General features: G+C 38.2%; 1 protein-coding gene across 1 annotated transcript; it reads right to left on the minus strand.

Moving 5' to 3' along the window:
* Positions 1–692: 692 nt before the first annotated feature.
* kif5aa (kinesin family member 5A, a) lies at positions 693–27954 on the minus strand. The gene is made up of 29 exons (XM_026925816.3): positions 27457–27954; positions 26417–26504; positions 25222–25295; positions 24239–24343; positions 23737–23785; positions 23569–23624; positions 23397–23484; positions 19034–19158; positions 16026–16130; positions 15729–15877; positions 15316–15464; positions 14264–14481; positions 13952–14020; positions 13586–13792; positions 12506–12652; positions 12141–12329; positions 11911–12028; positions 11524–11573; positions 9139–9245; positions 8597–8698; positions 8107–8167; positions 5882–5953; positions 5621–5725; positions 5252–5468; positions 4652–4793; positions 4500–4564; positions 4367–4394; positions 2821–2909; positions 693–2204 (listed from the first exon to the last, which is right to left on the minus strand). Exons 1-28 carry the CDS (start codon positions 27583–27585, stop codon positions 2834–2836), a joined length of 3090 nt encoding a protein of 1029 aa, XP_026781617.2. The 5' UTR covers positions 27586–27954; the 3' UTR covers positions 693–2204; positions 2821–2833.
* Between the last annotated feature and the right edge of the window lie 8 nt (positions 27955–27962).

The following is a 27962-nucleotide window of genomic DNA, read 5'->3' on the forward strand; positions in this document are numbered from 1 at the left end:
GATATTTTAGCCCTGGTTGCCTTTGCATAAGGTAAGTGAGCTTATGGATTGGCCGTAAATCTTTGAATAAGGTAATGAAATTTACATTTATGGCACTTGGAAGATGCCCTTATCCAGAGCGACATACACCCAAATCAACACAAAATGATTGCATAATATCAAAATTCAATGTTTTGCTATTGTCAGTGTCTCTGGATTTGAATCCTATTGAAAACCTGTGGCTTGAATTAAAGAGGGAAGTCCATATGCACAAACTAATGAAATAAAAAAAATGTTTCCAAACTTCTTAGACATTATTTCTTACTTACTTACTTAGATATAGTAAACCACAGGAAGAAACTCGATTTTTGTTACGATCTCTTTACCACATATTCATTGTGGGGGATGCTAATAATTCTGAAAACAGTGTTGTTCTACAAATAATTGTGCTACTTAAGAACACTTTTTTATGCTTAAAAAGTTAAAGTGTTAATTGATAGAATCATTTTTGCTCATTTTCATGCACAGTGGCAATAATTCTGTAGATGACGGGATGTTATAATCAATCCAAATTAAACTACACAAGTTTGTGTTCTTTGATGATTAGTACATTAATTCGAATTAATTAATTCGAAGATGCTTATGAATAATATGTAATATATCATTTATCCCTGACCCAAAACAAACACGCACGCACGCACACACACACGGAGTATGTCTAATTGTCTTTAATGAACATTTATTTCTTGCAACTGGTAACCAACAAACTACATAAACTACATCAATGTACACTCTTTGAGCTGAACATAAGACATGAGTAATGTATGACTATCTCAAGTTTCAGTCCTTCACTAATAAGGAGTAGATCTGTAGTGTGTGGTTCCAGTAAGAATTTGGGTAAGAACAATTGCTGGATTAGCACTTTAGGAAAAGATTGTGATTCATATTACTAATACTAATCTTATTTATAGTGTAACATTCTGCATCACTATTTCCATCATGTAAGAACAGTTACAAGATTAACACTCCTCATTTACAAATATTCTTCTGATAAAATATAGATATAAGTGAGATGGATTCTGAAATACACACAGATCTAACTAAGATAGAGGAATAAGGTGAAATGGTGCACGAGAGACAGAAAAGAGGGAGAGAGTGAGGGGCTGGAAGACAATAGGGATAAAAGACATATGTGTATGAATCAGAACCTCAAGGTAGATTGAAGCAATAGTGGATTAGACAGTGTGCGCACACACACACACAAACACACACACACACACACACACACACACACACCGGCTTAGCACTCGCTTTATAAACATACATCATTAAGCCCTTATATATAAGATGGCCAAAAACTAGCTCAACATAGTTCATGCTTTCTCCTATCCTGACTGGCTGATCAGGTTGTCCAAAGAGAAAGAGAACCCCTCCTCAGCATTTGGGAAAAGTGACTGGTCACGTCCCACAACACTGGAGGAACCAGCGGCCTGTTATTCTGCTACCAAACCCAACCCAATCCATTTAGAAAAGTTGATAAAGCTTGCGGCTGACGCTATGTTTGATAGAATGTTTTGAAGATTTTCCCATTATCCTCCTGACATTGATATGATTAAACTCAACTGGATGACAGCATTTACATGATGTTAGAATATCTGGAGGTAGTCAGTACATGGATATAGCATGTGCATTAAAATATACACACCAACACTATCACACCTGCAGCTTTCTATCAATAATATAGAGACTTGCACTTGAGCACACATACCAACTGGCATGGAAAGTGGAAGGTGTGGAAAGCTGTCTAGTTTAAGGCTCAGCAAAAGACTACTAATTTCTCCAGAGGCTGCAATGTAGATTTGTGACTATGGTCCAGATTTACCAAAGGCTTCTGCATACTTACTCTAAAAAGGCTTTAGAAATTTACAACAACCGCATTTTCTTATATTCTTTTGCATGTAGTAATGCTTCAGGAATTTATTCATGTGTCTCAAGATATAAATTATGCTCGGATTTTAAACTATACAGGACAAACATGCAGCATTGCTATGAAATATACAAGGGAGGACTATACGAGGGCAGAATGGAAATAATGACCGTAACATAGTGAGGAACCACTCAGGGATATACAGTATAAGACAGGACAGAACAAGAAAGTCTGGGAGCTGGAATTCGGCAAGTTCGGAGTAGACGGAGAAAGTTGACAGCATGCAGGAAACTGGAATCTGAAAGAGACAAGAAAAGACAAAGAGGAAGAAAAAAAACCATCAGGGAATAGTTGGAAGAAACAGATAATAGATAACGAAGAATAAAAATGTCAGCCTGAGAATAGATTTAGAGTTTAATTATACTGAAAGCATCACTGCCTGTATGTGCAATTTATCTTTAATGTTGCTTCAATGTTCAGTTGATTTGTTTTTTGATGTTTGGAACCATTATTTTTCTTTCAGACTAGATAAGGCAGAAAAAGATACATCTAATATTGAAGCAAGATTAAACCATATAATTGTGAACTAAGCTAATATTAGCACATTTGGGGCTATTTTCTAAGTTAATTAGGGGCTAGGTTCTAATTTAATACAGATTCACAAAATGATAAATACTAAATTTATAGTAATAAAAAATACTCCTTGCATTCCAACCTGGATTTAATGCACAAACAAATGTGCAATACAATACATCTAACAGTAGTAACCATTTTGCATGTGAACACAAATAAAAAAATTACGCTGCAAAAGTTACACTACAAAATTACACACACACACACACACACACACACATATATATATGGTAGAGTAAGCTAGAGAGCGTATGTGAGTGTAAGTGTGTATATCTGCTTACCTGTATAAGTTGATTAACTGGCTGCAGCCTCTGGCTGCATGATATAATGTCTGGATGGTTCCACCATACTGCCACAGTGTGCATCACTCCTACAACACATCATGTTTACTGTCTTTACTACGCGTAACATACATATGCCCCTATTTTCATGATCATAGTGCAAACACACACACAAAAAAAAACAGTAGGATTACAGCATTATAAAGTATATTCTCTGCATTCCTATGATTGGCAGTAACTGGATGAAGCGTGACACAACTGTAAAAAGGGGTGGAGCTAGAATAAATGCAATATCCTTTTACCGTGATGCTCAATCAATTCAGCTTCTCTCAATTCCTTTAAAAAGCTGTGTGTAGTGACATTTTCATAATGACACCCAATTCAATTTCTGCAAATCTCATAAAAAAAAATAATTACGGATATTTCACACCAATTCACTCCAAACTCCTCTCTTAATCATTTTAAACCGCACTCCTCAAGAAACAGATGCGCAACCATTTAAACCAAAATTTCATCCCAAACAAAGCGACATATCTCATCCATCCTCATAACCTATATATACAGTATAGGTCTTTTTCACCAGTGCATGTGCATAATGCGTAAACTTCATAGAAATTATTTAAATCATACACTCCCATTGTTTAGATTGTTGAAATTATTGAAATTCATTATCAATAACAATGTTAGGGTTGTTTGGCCTGTAACTGCAGCGTACAGTAATACTCATTATTCCAATACAGAATAAACACAAACACTGTTTTTGGTGTCCAACTGATGTTTTTGGGTAAATGTATTTTCGGTAAAATTACAGCTGGTCAAGCTTTGACTGAATGTTTGGTTTGAAATAAAGCTCAGTGATGTGCACTGAGACAATGGCAATGTTGGCATGGAAATTACAACATGCTTCTCTTTCTATAAATTCTGTTTCTATACTGCAATACAAATCTTTTACGTAATTAGTAGACAGTTTTTTTAATCACTGTAAAATTGTGACAAGCCGAAATAAGTGGATGGTTGACAAACTTATACCATTATGTTTTCTGCGTTTTTTATGTGTTTTTCTTAGTGTTCACTCATGAGTGTGTGTCCAAAATATACTGTTTATATTGGCTAATTTCTCATCATCATTTTTCTATCCTGGAAATAAATCTGGTCTTTTAGATATGTTATTGAATCTATTAATTTTATGATAATCAGTGCATAGTAGTGTGTCAAAGAGTCAGATTTCACAACTGAGCTGTTCTTGTTTATTACAGATCAGATAATTCCATCAGTATTTAGTTAGCATTTGAGAGACATAACCTGTATATGTTTAGTGGTGAGACAGAAACAGTGTATGAGCTCTTTATGCTTTGTGTTAGTAAAAAATAAATAAATCATAAATAAATTAGAAAAATACAAGTTTATATTTAACACTTAAATGGGAAAATATTGTCTCATTCCCACACAAATTAGCAATACGAGAAGTACACTGCCACTCGTCTACACAGAACCTCATTGAACAACCGTAACTGAGTAATTTATATAATATACTATAATAACCAACCTGTTGTCATTAATGTCTGGGCTGTTTCCTGAAATAATAAGAACAGTTGTTAGCAGCCATGGATGCACACCCAAGTAAACGTATACATATTGATGATGCACATTCACACCATATTTTTGGTAGATACACTAACCATTTTCCACATCCAGCGGGTAGGAGCTTAGTATGTCTATAGATCTCACAGTGCTGTAGCCAACTCTGCAAAACACAACAACATATACATGAAGAGACGTGAAGAGAAAAGGAGAGAAGACAAGTGAAGAAAAGCAAGATAAAAAGACTCACACGTTGGTTTTCTGGGGAACAGACTTCTCCTCTCTCTGGAACAGGACATTACTGAATGATGTCACAGGCTCACTGGCTCGCATGGAGAGAGAGGTGGTGGGAGAGGTGGCGGCGCCATAGTTCCCAGGCCTCACTGGCTTTGCTAAGAGAAAACAAAGCAAATATAGTTCATTAATGTTTAGCAAACAGTTGAAAATCCTGATGATTTTCAACCTGCACATCTACACACTGATTTAAATCTTTCTATAAATTCAATAAATGTCTACTACATATTATAACCTTTGCCTAGCTACAAAAACAACTTCATAAGAAACCACAAATGTATCTGTGGACAATTTCTTTTACTGGCATTGAATAAAAGCTTGTCATGTACACATTCTTTTACAGCCAATAACGCCCAATCTCAATCTTTATTAATTATAAACATTATCCTGCGGCTCTATTCTTGGGACTTCTATGGTATATAATGTACATTAATGAATGTAGAAGCTTAAAGAAACCCTGTCATTTATTCTTGTGCCAATTAAAAAGTGGAGATGTGAGAGCCTAGCTGTTATTTCCCTTAAAGCCATTAGCTGAGGCACACTCAGGCTGCAGTACCAATCTGAGCAGCGTGTGGGCGGCGCAGTGCGTTGCGCAGGCGCATGGCATCGCGAATACGCTCCACCTCCTGCTGGTAGCGGCGCCGATCGTTCATGGCACCCTGTTTGGCATCCTTTAGTGCCGCCTCAAGTGCCCGAACGCGCTCAGCCGTAGAGCGAAGACGCTTCTCCAGTTTCGGAAGCTCACAGCGCAGATCTGCATTATCACGTACCAGCTGGAGAGGACAGGGAGATGTGAAGAGGAATTTCAGAAGAGGCGATTAGCAGTGGAATAGAAGGATTCAATTATTAATTATTTAATTTAAACATTCAATCTACTGTATGTATGAAACCAAAACATGGGTTCCTTGGTCCATGCTTCTGTTACCTGTTTGTGAACCTTTGTAAGCTGGTCCAGGTTGTTTTCAAGAAAGGAAATCTTCTGCTTCTGGGTGTTAGACCCCCCACTATCATCAGGTCCAATTTCTGAACTCTGGCCAAAAATTGGATAGAGATAATAAAGAGAGGAGTGAAAATACTTTATCTAGTCATATTATTACAGGGTATAATATAATATGTGTCTTTAAAGTATCATTCAGTTGTGACAAGTCGCTAGCATGCATTTGTTGTAGCCTGATCTGGTGCTCACTTTTTTAACTCGAGTCGTGAGGTCTTGAACGAACAGCTTGCGCAGGTTATGGAGGGTCTGGAGCTCACGAGCCTATCAGATAGAACGATAAACAAACAAGTGTGGTGGGCTGATGAAGAAAATGTTTTATTACTTACCCTGGATATACCATAACACATACACACAGCACAAACACCATAACTATAGTGCAGAGCAGGTCAGTGTCTACCTTATAGTCAATGATTCTCACTGAGAGTCGAAGACAATAGCAGTACCTTGACTGATTTTCATCTACAGTAGGTAGAGTATTAATAGATTGTGTGATTCTCAACCTCAATAGAGTACAGTATTAATAGACTGAGTGATTCTCATCATAAACAGAGCACATTATTAATTGTTCTCATGAACAAGGAGAAGTATCAATATTTGTGTTGGCTCATATCCTCAAGAGAAACAGCATCAGCTCTCAACTGATTCTTATTCTGAAATAAGATCAGTATCTGCACTTCACTGGCTATCAATAAGGATCAGTATCATACTTAAGTGACTATTTCTGGAAAAGACACCACCCTGATATTCCTCCACTTATTCATAGAACCAGTTATATACATAAATGGTTATGTATATGTAATGGTTTTTCCATGTTATTGAAGGCAACTGCCATTTTTGGCAAATTTTAACAGCCAGTTCATATCTGTTTCATAGCTGTGAACCAACATCTTTTAAGTCCTTTGTGTGCAGTGGGTTCGGAAAGTATTCAGGCCCATTCTGTTTTGTGTTATAGATTCAATTTTATAGGTTTTGCCATTTATCCACACACAATAATCCACAACAACAAAGTGAAAACATGTTTTTAGAAAGTTTTCCAAATTTATTAAAAATCAAAAACTAAAATGGCTCATTTATGTAAGTATTCAGACCCTTTTCTAAGGCAGGTGCACCCTGTTTGCTTTGATTGTCTTGAGATGTCTCTAGAGCTTGACTGGAGTTCACCTGTGGCAAATTCAACTGACTGGACATGCTTTTGACAGGCGCACACCTGTGTGTATTAGGTCCCAAATTTCACAGTGAATGTCAGACCAAAAACCAAGCCATGAAGTCCAAGGACCTCTTTGTACTCCTTCACAATCAAACTGTGTTGAGACATAGATCAGGTCATGGGTATAAAAGCATTTCTAAAGCTTTTATTGTTCCCAGGAGCACAGCGGGCTCAATCATTGTAAAACTGAAGAAGTCTGGAACCACCAGGACTCCAGAGCTGGCCGTCCAGCCAAACTCAGTAATCAGGCTAGAAGAGCCTTCGTCAGGTCACTAAGAACCCAATGGCCACTCGAACAGAGGTTCAAAAGCCCTCCACAGAGATGGGAGAAACTGCTGGAAGGACAACCATCTCAAAAATTACCCATCAATCAGGACTTGATGGTAGAGTGGCTAGATGGAAGTGGCCACTCCTGAGTAAAAGGCAGGAACTTAAAGGACTCTCCCCATCCAATCTGATTGAACTCGAGAGGATCTACCAGGAAGAATTGGAGAAATTACCCAAATCCAGGTGTGCAAAGCTTTCAGAGACTTACCCAAGAAAACGCAAAGCTGTAATTGCTACAAAAGATATTTCTACAAAATACTTCTCTAAATTCTTCTTAAATGAAATATAATTAAAAGATTCCAGTTTTGACATTTAATAAATTTACGAAATTTTCTAAAAAACTTTTTTGCATCATCATTATGGGTTATTATGTGTTGATTGATAGCAAAATATAAATTTAATCCATTTAAATGAAATCTATAACACAATAAATGTGCAAGGAGTCTGAATATTTTTTTAACCCACTGTGTCATTCTTTCCCCATTCATGTAGATAGGAGCCAGATCTTGTATGACTGAAAGTAACTGCTCAGGAGCATTGCCAAGATGGCTGCTGAGTAGAGAGACTTCACAAGAAGGACTTTGGTAGAACTGCAGATACATAAGTAATTAGTGTTACTTATTTTACAATACTTTGACTCTTGTTTGTTCTCTGCAATTAGGTCTACACTGCCACTGTAATCTCTGAAATGAGAACTTTTCATTGGCGTTCATCAGAGATTATGTGCTATGTTGGGATTCAACAAACCAACAGACACACTCTCAATATGCAATGTATGGATTGTGCTTTATATTCAATAAAGACGTAAAATTACAATAAAACTGCCATAAGAATGAGCAACTAGAATGAATGTATAAAGTAAAAATAAACAGTGACTTACAACAGTCTCCTCCAGGCCCTTGAGATCTTGTTTAGACTGCTCATGCCTCTCCTGCTGAAATCTGAGGGAGAAACAGATTTTACTTTTACTTTACTTTTACATGCATTATGGGGGAGATATATACGTCCAAACATATGACACTATCTACATAAAATCAAAGACATTACACATGTAGACTACACATGCTCTGAATCAGACACTGTAATCCCTCATATACTCTTATTGCACCGCACAAACATAAAATGAGCCAAGCTTTGCAAAATCACAGTTATGAAGAATTCACCACTAAACATTTTAGAGGTTTTTAGTTAATTTAACTTATCTAAATACAATACTGACTCCAATACCACAACTGGATATTAAATCTACACATACAAATTGTTAATAAACTACAAAGTGCATCTTGATGGAATGCACTGACATTTTTTTTAATGACAAACTAAAGGGATCTCAAGTTAAGCCACAGCTTCGGACTTTGGCTAAAACTTACGATAGCTGTTCCAAACGTGCGTTTTTTGTGTCCTCCTGAATCTTCAGGTTGCTGAAGTCAGATTGCACGTGGGCCAGCTCTAACTCCAGAGCCTGGTTCTTACTACAGGGAGAAGTTATGGAAAAGTAATGTTAGTTATCTAATGTATAGAAATGTAAGGTAACACTTCAAATGCAAGGTAACCATTTCAAAGTCAACACATTGCATGTCTTGTGTTGTATTTCCAAAAACAATAGTTCTTAAAGAGAAACAGGTGCCACAATATAAGTGCGTCGCTTATCAATAACAGCTCATTAGTTGAAATAAAGCACTAATCAGCCAGTAATTTTGCCAAATAATGGCTGGATTTACTACTTACTACACACACTTATTGGATATATCTAATATGTCTTATTAGATCCCCTATAATGAAGTGCTTCCAAATATAAATGTGTTATTACTACACTCATTTAGACTAATAATGACTCAGAGAAGACAAGATCTAGTGTTTAAGAGATCACTAGTTGAGTAGGTTGATTATGTGTTAATGATTGGTCACTGACTCAGTGAGCTCATCAATAAGGCGCTGTTTCTCGTTGATCTCATCCCGCAATTGGCTGAGTTGAGTGTGGCGAGGTTCGCGATGGCCTGTAGCTCTGTGAACGGCCTTCTGGAATGACACAAATGGAAGGAGAAAAAAACTATTCATATATGCAAATATATGCAGTCCCCTCAAAAGTATTGGAACAGCAATGCCAATTGCTATACACTGAAGACATTTGGGTTTGAGATCAAAAGATGAATATGAGATGATAGATCAGAATTTCAGCTTTCATTTCCTGATATTTACATATAGATGAGTTAAACGACATAGGATATGGCACCTTTAGTGGCAGATCACCCAATTTTTAAGAGCAAAAGTATTGTAACAGATAGTCTTCAAGTAAATTAAAGTAAAAAAAAAACACTTAATATTTGGTTGCATAGCCCTTGCTTACATTAACTGCATCAAGCCCAGTGACCCAATGACATCATCAAACTGTTGCATTCTTCTTCTGTGATGCTTTTGCAGGCTTGTACCACAGCTTCTTTTAGTTGTTGTTTGTTTTGGGGGGTTTCTCCATTCAGTCTCCTCTTCAGGAGGTGAAATGCATGCTCAATTGGGTTAAGGTCTGGTGATTGACTTGGCCAGTCTAAAACCTTCCACTTTTTTCCTCTGGTGAAGTCCTTTGTTGTGTTGGCAGTGACTTTTGGGTCATTGTCTTGCTGCATGATGAAGTTCCTCCCAATTAGATTGGATGCATTTCTCTGTAAATTGGCAGACGTAATGTTTCTATAAACCTCTGAATTCATTCTGTTGCTACCATCATGAGTTACATCATCAATAAAGATTAGTGAGCCCGTTGCAGAAGCAGCCATGCAAGCCCAAGCCAAGACACTACCTCCACCATGCTTGACTGATGAGCTTGTATGTTTTGGATCATGAGCAGATCCTTTCTTTCTCCACTATTTGGCCTTTCCATTACTTCAGTAGAGGTTTATCTTTTCTCCAGAACTTTTATGGCTCATCTCTGTACTTCTTTGTGAGTTCCAATCTGGCCTTCTGATTCTTACTGTGGATGAGTGGTTTGCATCTTGTGGTATGGCCTCTATATTTCTGCTCTCCATGTGTTATTCAAATGGTGGCTTGTGATACCTTCTCACCTGCCCTGTGGAGGTTGTTGGTGATGTCACTGACTATTGTTTTGGGGGTTTTTTTTCTTCACAATCTCTCGCAAGCTTCCTGTCATCAATTGCTGTTGTTTTTCTTGTCTGACCTGTTTGATGTCTGGTTGTTAGTACGCCAGTGGTTTCTTTCCTTTTCAGAACATTCCAAATTGTTGTACTGGCTATGCCCAAGGCTTGTGCAATGGCTCTGATAGATTTTCCCTCTTTTCTCAGCTTCAAAATGGCTTGCTTTTCTCCCATAGGCAGCTCTATGGTCCTCAAGTTGGCTTATCCTTTTTAACAACAAACACAGTCTTCACAGGTGAAACCCAGGTCTCAACCCAAAAGTAGACATTCAGAGTTATCAATTGTTTACACAATCAATCTAACAGGACACACCTGGGCAACAAGAAACACTTGTCATGTTCCAATATATTCCAACATCACTTGAAAAATGGGTGGGTTCAAATAAAAGGTGCCGTGTTCTAAGTCATCTAACATATCTAGATGTAAATATCAGGAAATAAAAGCTGAAATTCTGATCTATCGTCTCATATTCATCTTTTGATCTCAAACCCAAATAACTTCACTGTATAGCAGAAACCAAAGAATTGGCCTTGCTGTTCCAGTACATTTGGAGGGGACTGTACATTATTTATGTGGAATGCATATTAAATGATGCAAAGGTTAATGTAGAAGAACCTTATGTCTACAATCTCCTGAAAAGAAGCTCAAATGGATTTTTGTTTTGGAATGACAGACATTTATTGACAAAAACATTAGGTGTCATTATGCATTATGAGATTTGAACTTGCAGTAATTTGGGAGGGTAGATGGGTTTAACAACACATTCTGCATGTCATCCGTGTTTCCAAGATGTCCATCAGACTTCTCGGTCATCAATACCTCATCAGGATTACCAATAACTTTCACCTGTGGTTTATTCATGCAGTTCCTATTTAAACACTTCTTACCTCAGTGCTGGCTACAAGGTCTTGCCAATTATTTAGTGAGTCTAAGATGTCAGTCCCTTGTTTTACATGGGGTTTTGTCTTGCCTGTGTTCTGCTTTTGGACTACTCTTTGTAATGGTCTGTTTGGGAACCGTGTCTGGTGTGATTTGGATAAATACGGACAACTATTCAGATTTCTTTCTGACTGTAACTTTTCTGTTGAAATCCTCACATTTTATTTGTCTTTTTATAGGACAAATAAATAGATAGAAATATAATAATCACTTACCTTTCCATCAGCTTCCCCTGTCTCTGGCTTTTCCGCTCCATCCTGCTGTTCTGCAATGCCATTGTAAAGCATGATAAATTGTGAGTATGCATGCCTCTTTTTTCTCGTTTAAAAATACTTCTATTTATTGCAGTTTTCGACCATTGACTTACATCTGACCAACCACCCTAACCCCCATACTTCCAGCTATTTTTAAACTGCATATTTTAAAAGAGCATACTGTATACTGTACAATAGGCATAATAATAATTGGTTCCAAACATTGCATTGCAAAGTCTTATTGCCCATGTGTTGCTTTAAGTATATATGAACAATGATTATAATTTGCCCTAACGCACTGCATGTTACAGATCCATAATATGCTTACAGGTTATGTGTGTGCCTTACCTGGATTCTGTAACAGGGACAGTTCTTCACTCAGAGCATCATAGCTATCCTCTAGCTGTCTCTTCTTCTGCTCCACATTCTGCATATACTCAGTGAGAGACCGGATCTTTGCCTCATGCTACACACATAGACACACAAGGAGAGCATTAAAATTGAGTTGCAATCACTATATGACCTTAATATAAAAACAAGTAGTCTAAACAGCTAATCATCTCTCTCAGAATCTAGACCTGTGAGATGAGGAGCTGGCAGGAGGAGAGTTCTCGGCCAGTCTCCTCCATTTTGCGATGGCACTCCAATTGCATGCTCTCCAGCTGTCTGCACCGCTTCACCATCGATTTCACCTCCGATTTAATCTTGCTGATGTAAAGCCTGGCCACGGTGAACTCCTCCTCTATAGCCCCGCTGATTTCTACTGGCTGAAGAGACATACAGAACGTTTGAGGAAAAAAAAGTCATGAATTTGAAATGAAACAATCACCCTGAAACTGATCATCATCTTTTTCAAGTAGCATTTCCTCTGAATAACTACAGATTTATACATATTTTCATATTAGTACATATTTATTTATATATACTGTATATACATATTTACCAGTTTGATTTCTCCATTGCCCACAATGGTGCTGAATTCACTCAGGTCCCTCATTAAGCCATTCAACACGTCAGCAATGCGCTTCCTCTGCTGCGAGCTCACCTCCTGCATCTGAGCCAGTTCAGCTTCCAGTTCCATTAGACTGGCCTAAAAGCAGTAGTGAGAGATGATGAGCTGAGCAGGACACGGAAAACTAAGGAATATTGAGATTTCCAAGTGAACAAGGGCAAACATTTCATGATCCATTTTTTATGCTTGTTGAAATATTTTGGCTATGTATAAGCTCTAATGTGTGTGAAACGTCTTGGGATGAATAATTAAATATACTTTCATAAAACACTCATAAATCATAAATATGGATGAAATAATAGCTATATCATATAATAACATTCTGGTTGTTGAATAATGAGTAGTGCTCATTGAGGGATCATGAGGGATCATCTTAAGTGCCATTAAGCAAGTTTTTGTTCTCTTTTGTTGTGTTGATTGTTCTGTTTCTTGTGCGTATTTTGATGAGTGGCACTGCTGAGATTTCGAAGCGGTTTGGGATTGCTCTTGGTAAAATGCGTACAGTTTCTGTTCTGTTTGCTGTATTGTGTTTGTTTTTGTACAAAAATGATCCCAAGGCTTTTGGCATTCCTGGATAGGACACCAAAAGGTAGGATGTAATTTTTCACTATGTGAAATTAATAAAATTCTTTTCGCAAAATCTGAATAGATTTTATTGACTTAGATTTTAATACAGTCACCTGACATACCTGAAACCACCAGGAAAGGAAGCTACCAGGAATTTTATTTTTAAAACCTTGCTGGTATCCCCTTGTATCCCATATTTTTTTCACCTCATTTTGTTTTGTTATAATTTATAAGTAATTTCAAGGCCAATGAATTGTACATTGTGTAGTGCCTTGATATGCAGATTGTTTACCTCCCACCAGCAGTTCACTGTTTGGCCCCCAAAATGGCTCTGTGACTTACTGTATACAATTGATTCTCTAGATTGCTTATCAGTGTGTATACTTTATCCTGAATGTTCATGCGTGTCTGACTGTGTGTATATGTGTGTGTGTGCTGTTGTACCATTTTTTGGCTGAGCTGCTCAGCCAGCTGCTTGTTGTGCAGGCTCTTCTCCTCCACCTCCTGGCTCTTCTGGTCATAGTTGACGGCAAGCTCCTCAAGCGCCTGCAGCACTTCCCTCACTTCGGCCTTGGCACTGTCGCTCTCCGACTGCAGCCGGCCAAGCTCGCTCTGCACCTTATCACTGTCCCCACGTGTTGATGCCAACAGCTATAACACAAAGAACATCAACACAGACAGGTACACAAGGATCAACAATATTGATCGCATACTATCAAAAATGTAAAATGTAAATATAAACTGCTTCAGTGAAGTACTGTGTCTTAATGAAGGATTAAGGATTAATTAAGGATTAATGAATCTAAACACCTCATCTTGAGCCAGCATTTGCTGTTTAAGCTTCTCAACCAACTGACACTGCAGATTGATCTCATCATCCTACACACACATAGAGAGAGAGAGAGAGAGAGAGAGAAAACCAGTTTAAAAAGTGTGAAACAAACTTCAGATACCTTGTTGTAGATGTCTTGGCTGATTACATTTAAGGTTACTGGAAAATTTATTATATTTTTTTCACCAAAATATTTTACTAAGCGAAATTCAGTACAGCAGCACAAAGCTGAAAGTCTATACAATGTGGCATTAATGTGACAGTGTGTGTTTGTATGTTAGAGAGAAAACCTTGTCATCCAGCTGGCGGTAAAGCTTCCGGATCTCCTCCTCATACTTCTGCCGCTCCTCCTCCGAGATACGCACCACGATGGAGGAGGTATCCAAGGTCCTCTCTCTCTCTTTCTCCTTTTGTCTCTCCATCTCTTTCTCATTATCCAGAGACTCATCATTGTTCTCCAATTTTGTCATGTCGGCAGTAGCCTGTTCCACCTCCGGCACTTCCTCTCCTAATAACGAATGAGAGAAAGCAGTAACACAGAGTCATGCAAAGTGTTTTCATGTGGTTATTTCAAAATATTGTAGAGGGCTACAAAGTAAATAAGTCACTTTTCTCAACTCATGTAACTCAGTGATAGCTGCACTATTCTGTAGAACACAGACTACATGCAAGGCTACAAGTACAAAAGTTTTAGATTAACCACTTTTAACATACAATATATATATATATATATATATATATATATATATATATATATATATATATATACAGGACTGTGCAAAAGTCTTAGGCACCCTATAATTTTTTAGTACAAACTTTGTTATAGATCTTTATTTTATGACTTCTACATTACTGATTCAGTACAAAAACATTTTAGATTTCCAAACATTAGTTTTCCAGCACAAAATTAAATGTTACAGAAAAATGTTTGTATGTCAGTAAAGAAAGCAGCAGATTACATAAGAGACACTTTTCAGACAAAAAAACATAATGAAGGCTGCTGGGTTTTGCTGCAAAAATCCAGAAGAACTGTGGCTGCTTCTGCAAGATGCTCAGTAACACTTACAGCTCATTTCCTTATAAAACTGCACACATTGTACCTGAGACTGCTATTTTTTTTTTAATGAAGGATCATCACACCAAATATTGACTTTGTTCCATTTATTACTGTTTACTGCTCTTTATAGTATTTTTTAAATTTAGAAACATTTAATTTCATTATTTTTGAAGGCATCTTTGCTCTACAACATTTCTTTGCATGTGTCTAAGACTTCTGCACAGTACTGTATATACATACTTTGTAGTGTGTGTGTGTTTGTGTGTGCGCACGTGTTTGTCTCACCACTGCGCCAGCGTTTCAGCTCAGCTTCCAGCCTCTGAATAGTGTCTCTCAGAGTCTTATTCTTCTCCTTTTCCTTCTCATACTTCCTCTTCCACTGCTCTGCTGTCAGCTCCAGATTTATAGAGGCTGCGTTCTTGATCGTCTTAGCACTGACAGGGTGATAGGAGAAAGATGAGATAAAAACAGAAAATGTAATTTTCTGGTCCACATCAGAAATGTAAAAGGAAGTTTTGAGGCAGTAATGGAAAAAAAATAGTCTATTCATGATTCTTACTGAAATCTGATACTACTAAAACATTACTAACTTATAAATCAGTGACCTACCATTTCATTATGTTATATTACATCATTTCTCACTTATTTTAAAACACGTTTGCTTTCTATTTCTACTGAGTTTTGTATAACTGTGATACCGTTGTCCAAACATGAGAGTTGATCTGGTCTCAGCTTCATTGAAACCCGAAGGAGAGCAGCAGATAAACATGGTAGTCCTGCAGTTACCCCCCAGAGAGTCCTGCAGGATCCGTGTCATCTTGCTGTCACGGTATGGCACATGGGTCTTCTGCTCACACACACACACACACACACACACACATGCACACACGCACACATATACAAGTTAAATAAATGGGTAAATGAGTATTTGTATGTGCTTGCGTTTGCAATTGGATGTACAGGATTTGTGTGTGTGTGTGTGTGTGTCCACTCACCGTTCCCTCAGCAAGAGCAGATATGACATTGCCCAGGGCAGACAGAGACTTGTTGATGTTTTTAGCCTCATCTAAAACAGCTCCAGCTGCACCAGTCTTACTGACCTAATAAACAAGAATAAGATAAGATCAACTAGTCATACACTTCACCGCTTTTAGCTGATACATGCCAACATATGAGCACTGAATATAACATAAATATGCCTTCTGTGAAAAGATCTAAGGTCTAAGCATGAAAATCTGTGTGACCTGTTAATCCCACGCAACCTATTAATCCCACATTTTAATAAAGAAAAACAATCAGGAGTCAAGAGTCTATTAAAAAACTTGATTTTTTTAAACAATCAAATGAGAAGTAGAGAGACTAAAACCAGTCAGCACTCAACTCACTGCAAACAGTTTTCTGGAGTACGATTAGAAGTGGACAATACAACGATTTTAGAGCTTGAACGATGAAAATGTCTCCATGATCTTTTTTTTTTTTTTTTACAGAGAGCTCACGTATACCATGATACTTTTTTGCAACTGACAGCACACACAAACATGGCACCCCAAATTGTTTTATGAATCAGACTGTACTTTATGGAGGACTAGTGGTTAGGCCACAGTGCTCTCACTGCTACAGCCTGGGTTCGATTCCTGGCCAGAGAACCCCTCCCAGCCACTGGGGTAACATGCAACAGTGCGCTCTCAGTGCAGATCCCAAGCCTGGATAAAACTGGGGACGGTTGCATCAGGAAGGGCATCTGGCGTAAAAACTGTGCCAAATCAAATACGCGGACCAGTGATCCACTGTGGTGACCCCTAACAGGAACAGCCGAAAGAGGAACAACTGTCCTTTATTTGCTGCTCCAGCTTGTGTTCTCTCTGACAGACATGCCAGTTCCTTATCTTACGCTCCCCCACTCAATTTGCTTAGCAACATGGTGGCATGGCTGACAACACGGAGGAGTTGGTGTCTAAAAAAATTCGACTTGAGTTATATAGAATTGTTGGATTTTACACAACGGACATGGCGCAAGCAACAGGCAAGACTGTCACATTAAAGAAACACACTGAATTTGTTTAACCACCAAGAAAGCAGCCCTAAGAGAATGCCGAAATCCAGACAGCACAGGAATCTCGTAAACAGCACAGCAGCTAGAAACAGCTCTGAATTAAACAAAGGTACTTCAAAAAGGCACAATATATGAAAAAACAGGTAAGAACTGGAAGGCCATCACTGATGTCATGACAGTTTACCTGACCAAGGATATAATACCCAAAAAAGAAACATGACTTGCTTATTTTAAAAGATGTTAAATAAAAAGGTAAAACCAACTCAGCTAATGCATTCAGCATATAAACATATTTAAATACTCACTCACCTGTCAATCACCTTTCCGTTTATTGTACTTTTAAATACTGAAGACATTAGTAGAGGTGATGTACATTTTTATTTAACATTTTTAAATACGTTATCCATGATTTATTGTTTTCATTTTAGAAATAATTGTTTATATTTTGTTGGGAAGCGCCCTTTATTAAAATTTGTTTGAAAAGGTACTTTGGTCTACGTGGTCTCTGTATATTTATCTCTATATTTTTTAATCTTAAAGAAAATTAGTCAGTCCCTATGACAAATCTGATTCTTCACGAATGTAAAAGTATTTACACTTTTTAAAATACACTGTCACAACTGCCCCACTTTCTGGGAGCTCCCAGAATCCCCAGTATGCAACAATTACCACTTTTCCATTCTATACTATAGTTCCATACTCTAATCACTCTAGCTCACCATCATTCTCACCATTAATCTCACCAGGATACAGTATATGTATCTATATATTGTAGCCTCTATGAATATTTGGTGATGTGTTATGGCTTGGTGAATGCCCCATCTATCCTTCAGAAAACCCAGGTGAACACAGGCAGAACTTGCACAGAAACTCCACACAGTAACTCAAGCTGAGGATTGAACCAGGGATGCTGAAGCTGTGAGGCTGAAACACTCTCTGCTGTGCAACCATAACTGCCTTTTGTGAAATGTTGGAACATTTTGTAGTCCTAATCCAAACTTGTAACACACATCAGGGCCATGCATAAAACATTTTTAGAAAACGCTGTATTTCTTAAGGCTAGGAAGAGTGAATTCCACAAATAAAGTACTTAGTTTTGGAGTATGGAGGTGGTCACTATTGATTACATTAAGGAAGAAACTGTTTGCGACCATCCTGTTCCCACTAGTATTAAGCTGAAACTTGCTTTCTGGGGTTTCCAAATTTCTATAGGTGCGTCATTAGATGATCAGATGATATAGCAGCATTGTGGCTCCATTAACTTCCTCATGGAAAGGAGGCGCTCATGTGCTAAGGTCCTAAACACCTAGATCCAAAACTTCTCTTTATCATAGAAGTGGAGGTGCTGAGACATTATCCCCTTGCCAGGGAGAATATTTAACAAACACTAAACAACTAAACTCATATGTGATTTTACCATCAAATATAGATCTGGAAGAAATTTTTCTTTTTATATTTCACCTAGTTCCACTGTGAACTCCTCAAAACCGAATCTAAACTTCCTCTATCCTCCATTATGAAAGCCATTCACTTGGACATTGATGAAGTGAGTAGTCAGACATCTCAGAACTTACCCATACCTGAGAACTGTTCCACTAAACAAAACCTATGTGCTACCATGTCAAATGGTCAGACTCATTAGTTGGGCCCACTCTCTCCTTCTCCTTTAACCAGCTAGGAGAGACCAGGACCTACCAACTCTTAGCACACATATATTGATGGGACATTATGGCCAGGGATGTTAACAATTTTGTTTCCTCCTTTCATTTCTTCCTATACTGTGGTAGTTTGTGTGCAAGCTAAACCCCCGAAAACTCTCCCTGTTGGAAAACTCCACCCTCTACCCTCCACCCTACCACAGGATTATATGTTTTTATAAGTTACCTGAGTTACTAAATGCTGAAGACATACATTTATTACTGTATGTGCAATCACACAACACAAACGCACCTTCTCGCTGCCAGCCAGGTCCACAAGATAGAGCTTTCCAGAGAGTTTCTGCTCTGTTTCCACATGCTCCTGCTTGATGTTGATCAGGAATATGCTGTGACTGCGAGAACTATGTTCATTCATGTCTAAAAAATAAGAGAGAGGAAGAGGAGAAAGACAGACAAATTAGACAAAATCTGTTAGAAGGAAATGAGGAAGAAGGAAGCATATTTATTTTATAATTTCAGCAGCCAATGTAAAGAGTAATGCACTTCTCCACATATCATAGTCGATTGTGTAAACACTCATTTGAATATCAGCTCTACCACTCTATCCATATAAGGATAAAATTACCTTCACCAGAATACACACTAATTTTAGTCATATTTTTGTCATTTAGTTGTTATTCATATTAGTCTGATTTTTAGCCTTTTTCACCACATATTTTACAATATGGTCTTTCAATATTTCAAAACGCAAATGCATTAATTTCACCCCACCTGACCACCAGGTGTGGCAGTAATCAAATTTGCCACAATGTCATGAGGAACTGTCTAACCAGAAAGTTGTTTGGAGATTTTGGGTTTAAATTGATTATTGATGGTGATTGATGGTGATATGACCAAAAATTCCAGGTTCAACTACAAGGCCATCTCAAAATCATCTGGCCAGCAACATAGGCAAAGCAAGATTATTGTCAGAGCATGCACTTCTTCAACTTTTTGCTGCAGTAATTGCTAGTAAAAAGGCAGTCTTCAGAGACAAATTGGCATCTTACATTGGCTTGTAAGCAGGGGCTTTAGGGACCTTCAGCACAAAGGGAAAATCACATGCCAGGCTCTTAAGGAAGAGAAACCAAGCCCCTTTCAGAAAAGTTGTAATAACATTAGGAGGCCCCAGAGGGATGCCATCCTTGGTGCTATGGTGCACTGATATGGCTCCCTCTGGGGCCTCATAAGCCTACACCTATAGCATATATGGAGACTGCTGCCTAGCAGTCCCTGGAGAAAAGTTAATATTTTGGAAATCTGACACTGCACCAGATCCAGTGTATGAGATGCATTCCCATACATGGAACAGAATCCACCCACATGGGTATGCAAGAACCATATACTAGGGCCTCTTGCATTCATGAGTGTTTCCTGGACAGCTCAGTTGCAGCCCTCAGTTAGTGATTCATACAGAGGGGCCAAACCCACAGACACAGATGACATGTCTGAGAGTGCCAATTCTCTCAGAATAATTGGGCCAGTAGATCTGCTCAGGGAGGAAGCAGTGTGTTCTGATTACAAGAAAGAAGCAGGGAAACCAAGATCTTGGGGCAATTCACAATGTGGGAAGAATCAGAGGCAGGTGGAGGAAAAATGTATAGTAGCTAGTAGGATGTAGGCTTTCCCAGTGAGCCACCATTGGGCCACCTTTTTGTTTTAACTCCAATGGCCAGTAAGTACTTATTGTTCATTTTTTGGTGGCAAACAATAATGATGAGAAAATTAGCTTAATTAATTACATTTTCATTTAGACATCCATGCAGTATTTATTTATGCTGGACAAGTTCAGTATTACAAATAAAATATTTACAGATTTAATACTGTTTTTACTGTTGAAGACCTTTGTGTGGGTTATGAACAATAACAATAATGAATATTAATAATGGGAATCACATTAACAGAAAATTCATGTAGTGTACATTTTCCCATTCTTATTGTTTGCCACCATATATTTACCAATAAGTACCTAATGGCCATTTAATTGAAAACAAAAGGGTGGTCTATGACCTTTGCGAAGTACTGTATATTCCTGGTTGACGTCTTGTCCTCAGTGAGTCTAACTGTGGGTAGGCCCCCGTAAGGAGATTCTGTGCAAAGTAGAGAGAACTGCTTGTCCTTGTGTTGGCCTGATAGTTGGTGTAGCCAGCTATCACAGCACTTTCTGAGCAAACCAACACACAGCAATGTCTCAGAACTGGTAAAAAGTACTTGAGGGCCAGATGGACCATCCTCAATTCTAGGTGGTTGATGTGTTCTGATCTTACACACAAGAGAGGCCACACATCCCCTGCATCACGTTGGCAGCACACTGCTCCCCAGTTTCATAGGCAAGTGTCTGTGATGACTAACTCTTTCCGATGGGGCACTGATCTAAAGTCATGAGGAAAACTCTGTGCCTCCAACAATCTACTGTCTGTGTCCCTCTTGATAAGGATGAACCTCTGTTTGACGTTTATAAGGTCTGTCCATTATTAAACCTAGCATCCTCAACAAGAGCCAGTAACACACATAGCAACCTAGCTGAATCTGAAAGGCAATCATAATGCCTCCTATACACTGGGGTGTCAAGGTTGCTAGAATTCTCAATGGGGACATGAAAATAGCTGATATCAGTTCCACTAATGCAAGCCACTCTATGGTTGCACAGCATAGACTACATATGATAACCTAAGCATACAGAAATTGAAGGTCTTTAGGGACCAGTTCAGCCACCTCAAATGTAGAATTGGACATAAAGCTGTTTAGGGTTGCTGGGGTGTTGTTTAGGGTCTGCCCTAGATGGTTAGGAGCAATCCAAACTGGGTTGCAGTGACCTAAAAAGGGCCATATGTGTGGTCTGTTTGCTGATTCAGATGTCTCTGCTCTTCGATCCAGGTCTTATCTGGTGGCAGACCCAAAGCATGGCACAGATTTTGCAGGGTGGATTTGTGCACATCCAGCAGGGTCAATTGTACTAACACTTGAGAGCCATGTGGAAAGGAGATTGAGAGCCCCATACCCTAGCATAGGTGTATCACTACGACCTGCTCCCTCACAGAGGGACCAATTGCTCAAATGCCAGCAGTAAAATAGCTAACGTTGCACTATAATGTAATCAGCATATCTGCATTCAGTGCTTGGGCAGTATGAATCTGGATGTAGTGCTTTGTCTGATGGGACCAACCAGCGATACAATACAGGCATCAACGGCAGGTCTGTGGCCCAGCCCGACCTGCTTATTAGCTGAAACACGTGGCACACTGCTCGGTGTGATTCAGCATTCTGTCTAAATCCGCCTTTAAAGCTTTTAATAAAATACTTACACTGTGGTATAGTGAATTCTGTAATGACCAGCACTGTGTGAAAGAGCGCATTCATAGTTGTGAACCGTTAGAACTATTCAATTCCACTCAGAGGCACATGTGACCTGGCTGTTGCACGGTCTCAGCTTCTGAGTCACTGATTTCAGCTATGCCATGTCTGCCACCAGGTCAGTAATTCACCTAGAAAATAACTTTCTAGACTTCTTTATTACGCTTATCGGTTGTCGGGTATGTAATGAGTAATGAGCTGTTTTAGGCTGCAGCTATTTGGCTCAGATGTGACTCTGCATTAAAGCTTAAATCTGCCAGCCAAGCATTACAGGATCAGCAGCTCTGTGTCAGCATCAGCTTCTCTGTGCATCTCTAAGCCAGACACTGTGTCCTTAAGATGGTCAATTCTGAGACAGTGAGCATGTAGTGGGTGTTCGTCTTTGGCTTCCGGGGACACTGTCTGCCCAAGCATGAGTCATGCAGCATGGTTCGATTAACCACTCAGTGATTTGTGAAAGAATGAGGGATTTGTTACCTAGAGGGAAAATCAAGCTGCCCCAGAGCTACATATTAGTATAAATTTAGTTAATTTAGCAGACTAAACCAAGAACAGCACATTGGGGTTGTCACAATACCAGAATTTTGACTTTGATACCAACTTTAATATCCTGATCCTCGATACTAATATGAGAATTATCAACCAGTTATCAACTTATTATCTGTTTATTGTACTGATTAAAAATACAACTTAACAATTACAGAGTATAGTATGTTTTCTCCTATGATTCTCCATAGCCTAAGTATGTCTTTAAGGATGCGTGTGTAAATTTTTATGTGGAAAATTAAAGACACTTACCTACGACCAGTAATATTTGCAACATGTTAAAAAAGTGATGAAGAAAATGAGCATAATACTCCAACACCTCACTCCTTGACCCTGTCTTTACGACAAGCTTGGTTAGTATTCTAGAAACTCTTGTGAAACTTAATGGACTCATTAAAGTACCATAAAAGATATTTGAGTATAAAACTTGATGACGAACATCATGTTTATGATGAAACCCATGGAACCCATGAATTTTCATTAATTATCATAAATTCTTATGCAATCTCTCATGTCATGTCATCACCTCATATTAGATGGTTCAAGTACATTGTTAACAAATCTATTTGTCTAAATATTTTTGACCGCTCATTACCTCTATTTATATACATACAATAAGGAAGAAATTGATGTTACAAATAATTTACTCTATCAATGCCAATTTAATCCACACACTCTGACTGACTAATTTGCAATTAATGTATTAAAAGACTCACTGGTGACAGCGACATGGCGGTTAGACTTTCCTTCATCAATCACGTCCATCACCTCCTCTGGGCTCGAGACAAAACGTTCAGTACAGCCCTGAAAAGGAGTAACAGGCAATGGTCAGATCTGAACTTCATCACAGATACAAAATCTTTAGAAGTAAAAGATGAGACTGCTTACCTTAACATAGGGGACACGGTTCTTGTCCTCATGTACAGATAGGTTGGTCTTAGTGACTACACACAGAGAGTAAAAATAGCAAGTAAATAAAACTGAGTGCCAAAAAAATCTATAGTGTATGGTTTAAAAAGAATATAAAAAAAACTTTGTAAGATAAAGACAACACACCATCCAGAAGATCCCGGATTTTTTCCATGTAGATCTCAAAGTAGGACACCTAATAAAGACATACATGTTTAGGAGACTCTGATACAACAGACTTATGGGGCTGGTAAAGCAGAGTGGTATTTGCAAAAATAAATTATAATGGAATCCTGATATGAGCCAGAGTAATCATTTTTGTACTACAGTCATATGAGACAAATATTAATGGTTGCTACTGGTTAATAAATATGCAACTCCATATGCCATGTAGACTCTACTCACAAGTCAGAATATATAATAGGGTTTAAAAAAAAATCTTGGTGGGAACTAAATGTTTTGACCTTGTGGGGACATTTGGCTGGTTCCAAACCTGCGGCTTTTATTTATTTATTTATTTATATATTTTTAGTTTCCTTCTGGTAACTGATATTAATGTTCGGGGTAGGTTTAGATGTAGGTAATTATGTCAATGGAAGGTCTTTAGAAGGATGGCAAGATAAATATGTGTGTGTGTGTGTGTCTTTACCTTAATGTGGAACTCCAGGTTTTCATCCATGGAAAAAATATGGTTGAAAATGTCCTCCGCGATGCGGGGTATGATTCCCATCTGCTGAGGGTCATGCAGGCTGCCCTGGAGAGCAGAAACAGAATGTTAATAAGAACATATCAGGATAATATTTTTAGTATTGATTATATTCAGATTCGCATATGAACCTGGCTTTAGATTCTGTCATTAGGATTCACAAAAACACAAAATGTCACAATGTGCATTATTTTCTTGAAGCACACATTATAACAAAGCAAGGCATTAAATATAAGTATATCACAATGCTGTTAATTTCTCGATTATGATTGGTCAGAAGGTGACCAAGAAATTTTCTATAACTGCAAAGGCTATACATAATGTCAGCTGCAAGGCAAATCACAGGGTTATATTAAATGGCATGTTCTAATATTTTTCTATAGTAACAACTCATTCACAGGGACTTGTATGGAGGAAAGTCATAAAATTAAGCCTAATAATAAACAGACTTAATAAACAGTGTTGTTCTTTAACAAGAACAATGACATTATTCTGGTGAAGACCTCAGTAAGGAGCTGTATATTTAAGAGGACACAGTCAGTGTCAGTGCTTTGAGGCAAAGCTGCTACTCGTCACGATATGTGACAAGTCGTGACATTTTTTTATTATCTTTATTATTCTTATTAACTTCAAAAGAGAGCGCAAAAATAAAGGCTGGTATAAACAAAGGAACAACTGTTTACAGCTGTTATAGTGAAAGTGATAATGGGAGCTTATTTCATGGACGTTTCACAACATTAAATTTAATTATATACAGATCAAAGTATGCTTCCCTGTTAATCAATAGAAAAATCATAACTGTTGGCAAAATGCTGTGGTATAAGAGGAATAAAACATTTGAGAATGTGCATTTATAGGAAAATAATCAGCTCTGGGGTGGTAACAGCTCTAGGCTTACTTAAGAAAAAGCCTAAATGGTCTCTTACCTCCATGGTGTGGGTCTTTCCAGAAGACGTTTGTCCATAAGCAAAGATAGTGCCATTGTAGCCACCCAGTACATCTGCAGGAGTGCGCGCACACACACACACACACACACACACACACACAAAATCCAGAAAATTAAACTTTCCTTTTTCCCTTTCCTGTTAATTACTGACTTGGATATAGTTGACTTGAATTAAGTAACATGGTTTATATGCAGGCAGTTAGCGTTTCTGACAGTTTCATTAGTTCATCACAGCGCAATGACATAATCGCACTGACGTTTGGTCATTAATTTCTCCATATACCTCCCCTGCGTGGTTAAGTCATCATTGCTTAAGTGATGAGACCATCCTAAAATCGGATTGACTGATGAGTCATAGATCTCTCAGATTTAGATTTGCTGTGTGTGTGTGTGTGTGTGGACAAATAATTCATGCTCCATGTAGCTATATTAACAAATTGTCTCTCCTCATACACATACAGAGGAGTTCTGATAATCACTACACTCATTTAAAAATCCAATGCTACTGCATTAGAGATATTGATCTGTTATTCTTATATACATACATACTATAAAATGTGTAATGCTATTCAAGCATATTAGAAAATTCCACTTAAATCCATATAGATCTTTAGAAAAAAGATTAAATCTAGGACCCTAAATGGTTCTTGGCTTGGAATTCTAAGGACATCTCTAAATGTTGTATACAGAACCCTGTATCAAAGTGTTTCCACTTATTTGACCCTTATTTGAACCCTTGATGCACCCTTGAGTGTTTTGTAAGGGTTCTTCAAAGGTTCTTTGAACAGTTAAAAGCTTTTCGCTTCCTAAAAAGGGTTCTACTGGGAACTCTTTCTGATAGAGACACTCACATATAGGGTTCTACAGAGAACCTTTAAGTGTTATATACTTAAATGTTAAGTGTTCTCCCAGAGGACAACCAAAGAGCCCTTAAGGGTTCAAATTACTGAACATCACTTAAGCTCACTTACCTAAAACAAGGAACAAATATTTCTACAAAATTAGAACTTGAATTTTAATTTTCATGCTAGAATTTTAATTTTCATGCAATTTTTCACCATTTTCACCTTTATTTCACACTATGCATACATGAACTAATGTTTTTTATACCAATATATTTGTATGAATTATCATTATAAACACATATTCTAATATATGAACAATTTTAGGCTTACCTTTCACAATTTTCTTGGCGCAGGTGTTGTAGACTTGCTCTTGGGTGGTGTTGGTGGGAAACACACGATCAAATACATAGGATTTCCCCTAAAGACACAAAAGCCAAAGCCGGTCAGACAAATCACGCACATGCATCAACAACTACCATACCATACATTCATCCAAGAGAACCACATTATCCTGTCTATTTTCCGCATCTAGATTTCATCATCAATTCCAGTGTCTGTCCGTGCAGGGAGCAGGCCTCATCTGAAGCCAGGAAACTTTGACTAATTCAATGCAACAATTTCTTCTCAGACAAAACAGAGTCTACAACACTGGGCAGTTCACAGTACTGTCTCATCGCTGCCCTCCCAACCTCACCACCCACCCTCCCTCAGGCTAATTCATTAATAATATGGTACCAGTGTTAAAAAAAGGTGCTAGGATTAGATAGCAAATCTGAGAGCACTTTCCTGTTTTTTTTTTTTTCTTTTCAGTTGCATTACTTAATTATAATTAAGCCAAACATTTGAGGTCAGCCTTCTTTACACATCCCTGCTGCACCCTTGCCTGTTATATTCTAAACCTTATTTAAGTTTAAGAGTGCTGCATTTTGGCATCTGAACATTGTGACAAATCTAATCTAATCTAATCTAATATCATGAGTCATGAGTAAGAGGACAGGATTAGTATTAGTATTAATATTAGTATTATATGATGATCTGGTGCTTTGTGCAAGCACAGATTAAAAAAAAAAAAAAAAAAAAAACAGAACCAAGGACAAGGCCTAGTGCAGTGTAGTGCTCCTAGAATGACTCAATGCAAGGTGAAAAACATATACACAGGATAGATACATACCAACTAAATTATTATTCTAGGAAAGGTGAATAAAATAAAGGGGATTACGTCATAAAGGCCGGATCTTGCCGGATTTTTTGACTCATTTCCAGCACGAGCGTAAATCTCAGTAATCTGAGTAAACACAATCTAAAGGAACAGACTTGATTACTGGTGAAGTGCAGGTATTTTTTTTTTTTTGGGAGCAAAGCAAACCTACCCCGATGATGACAGTGTCGTCTCCTTGAAACGTAGGGAGAAATTTGTCTCCTCGCACAATCTCGGCCTGATTGAGAGGACGAAAGCGACACAGCACCTTGATGTTGCACTCTGCGACAGCCTCGGTCATCCTGGAAAAACAGATGTGCACGAGCAATCAGGGGATGCTGGGATTCAGAGGAGAAAGGCAGCAAGGGTTATGGAAGGTCCTGGAATGGCGCAAACACTTCTGCAGTCGCCAGATATCCGGATGCGCGCAGGAGCTTGAGGAGTCTGGGATAAGCAGGGAAATTGCTCAGCTCGGGTTTTCACTTGTGCAGTTAAAAATGGTCGTGTTTGGTTGCTGGTTGTTGTTGTTGTTGTTGTTGTTGGAGGTGTTTTGTGTCGGCAGGCTGCGCGAGATGGCGGTCTATTAGCAGATGATGCTGCGAAGGATGCTGCGCTCAGTTTATAGCGGATGCGGAGGCCAGGGTGCGGTCTGCTGCGCGTACAGCGCCACTCAGGGTT

This window comes from Pangasianodon hypophthalmus, chromosome 8, assembly GCF_027358585.1.
Source record: "Pangasianodon hypophthalmus isolate fPanHyp1 chromosome 8, fPanHyp1.pri, whole genome shotgun sequence".
Taxonomy (NCBI): Eukaryota; Metazoa; Chordata; class Actinopteri; order Siluriformes; family Pangasiidae; genus Pangasianodon; species Pangasianodon hypophthalmus.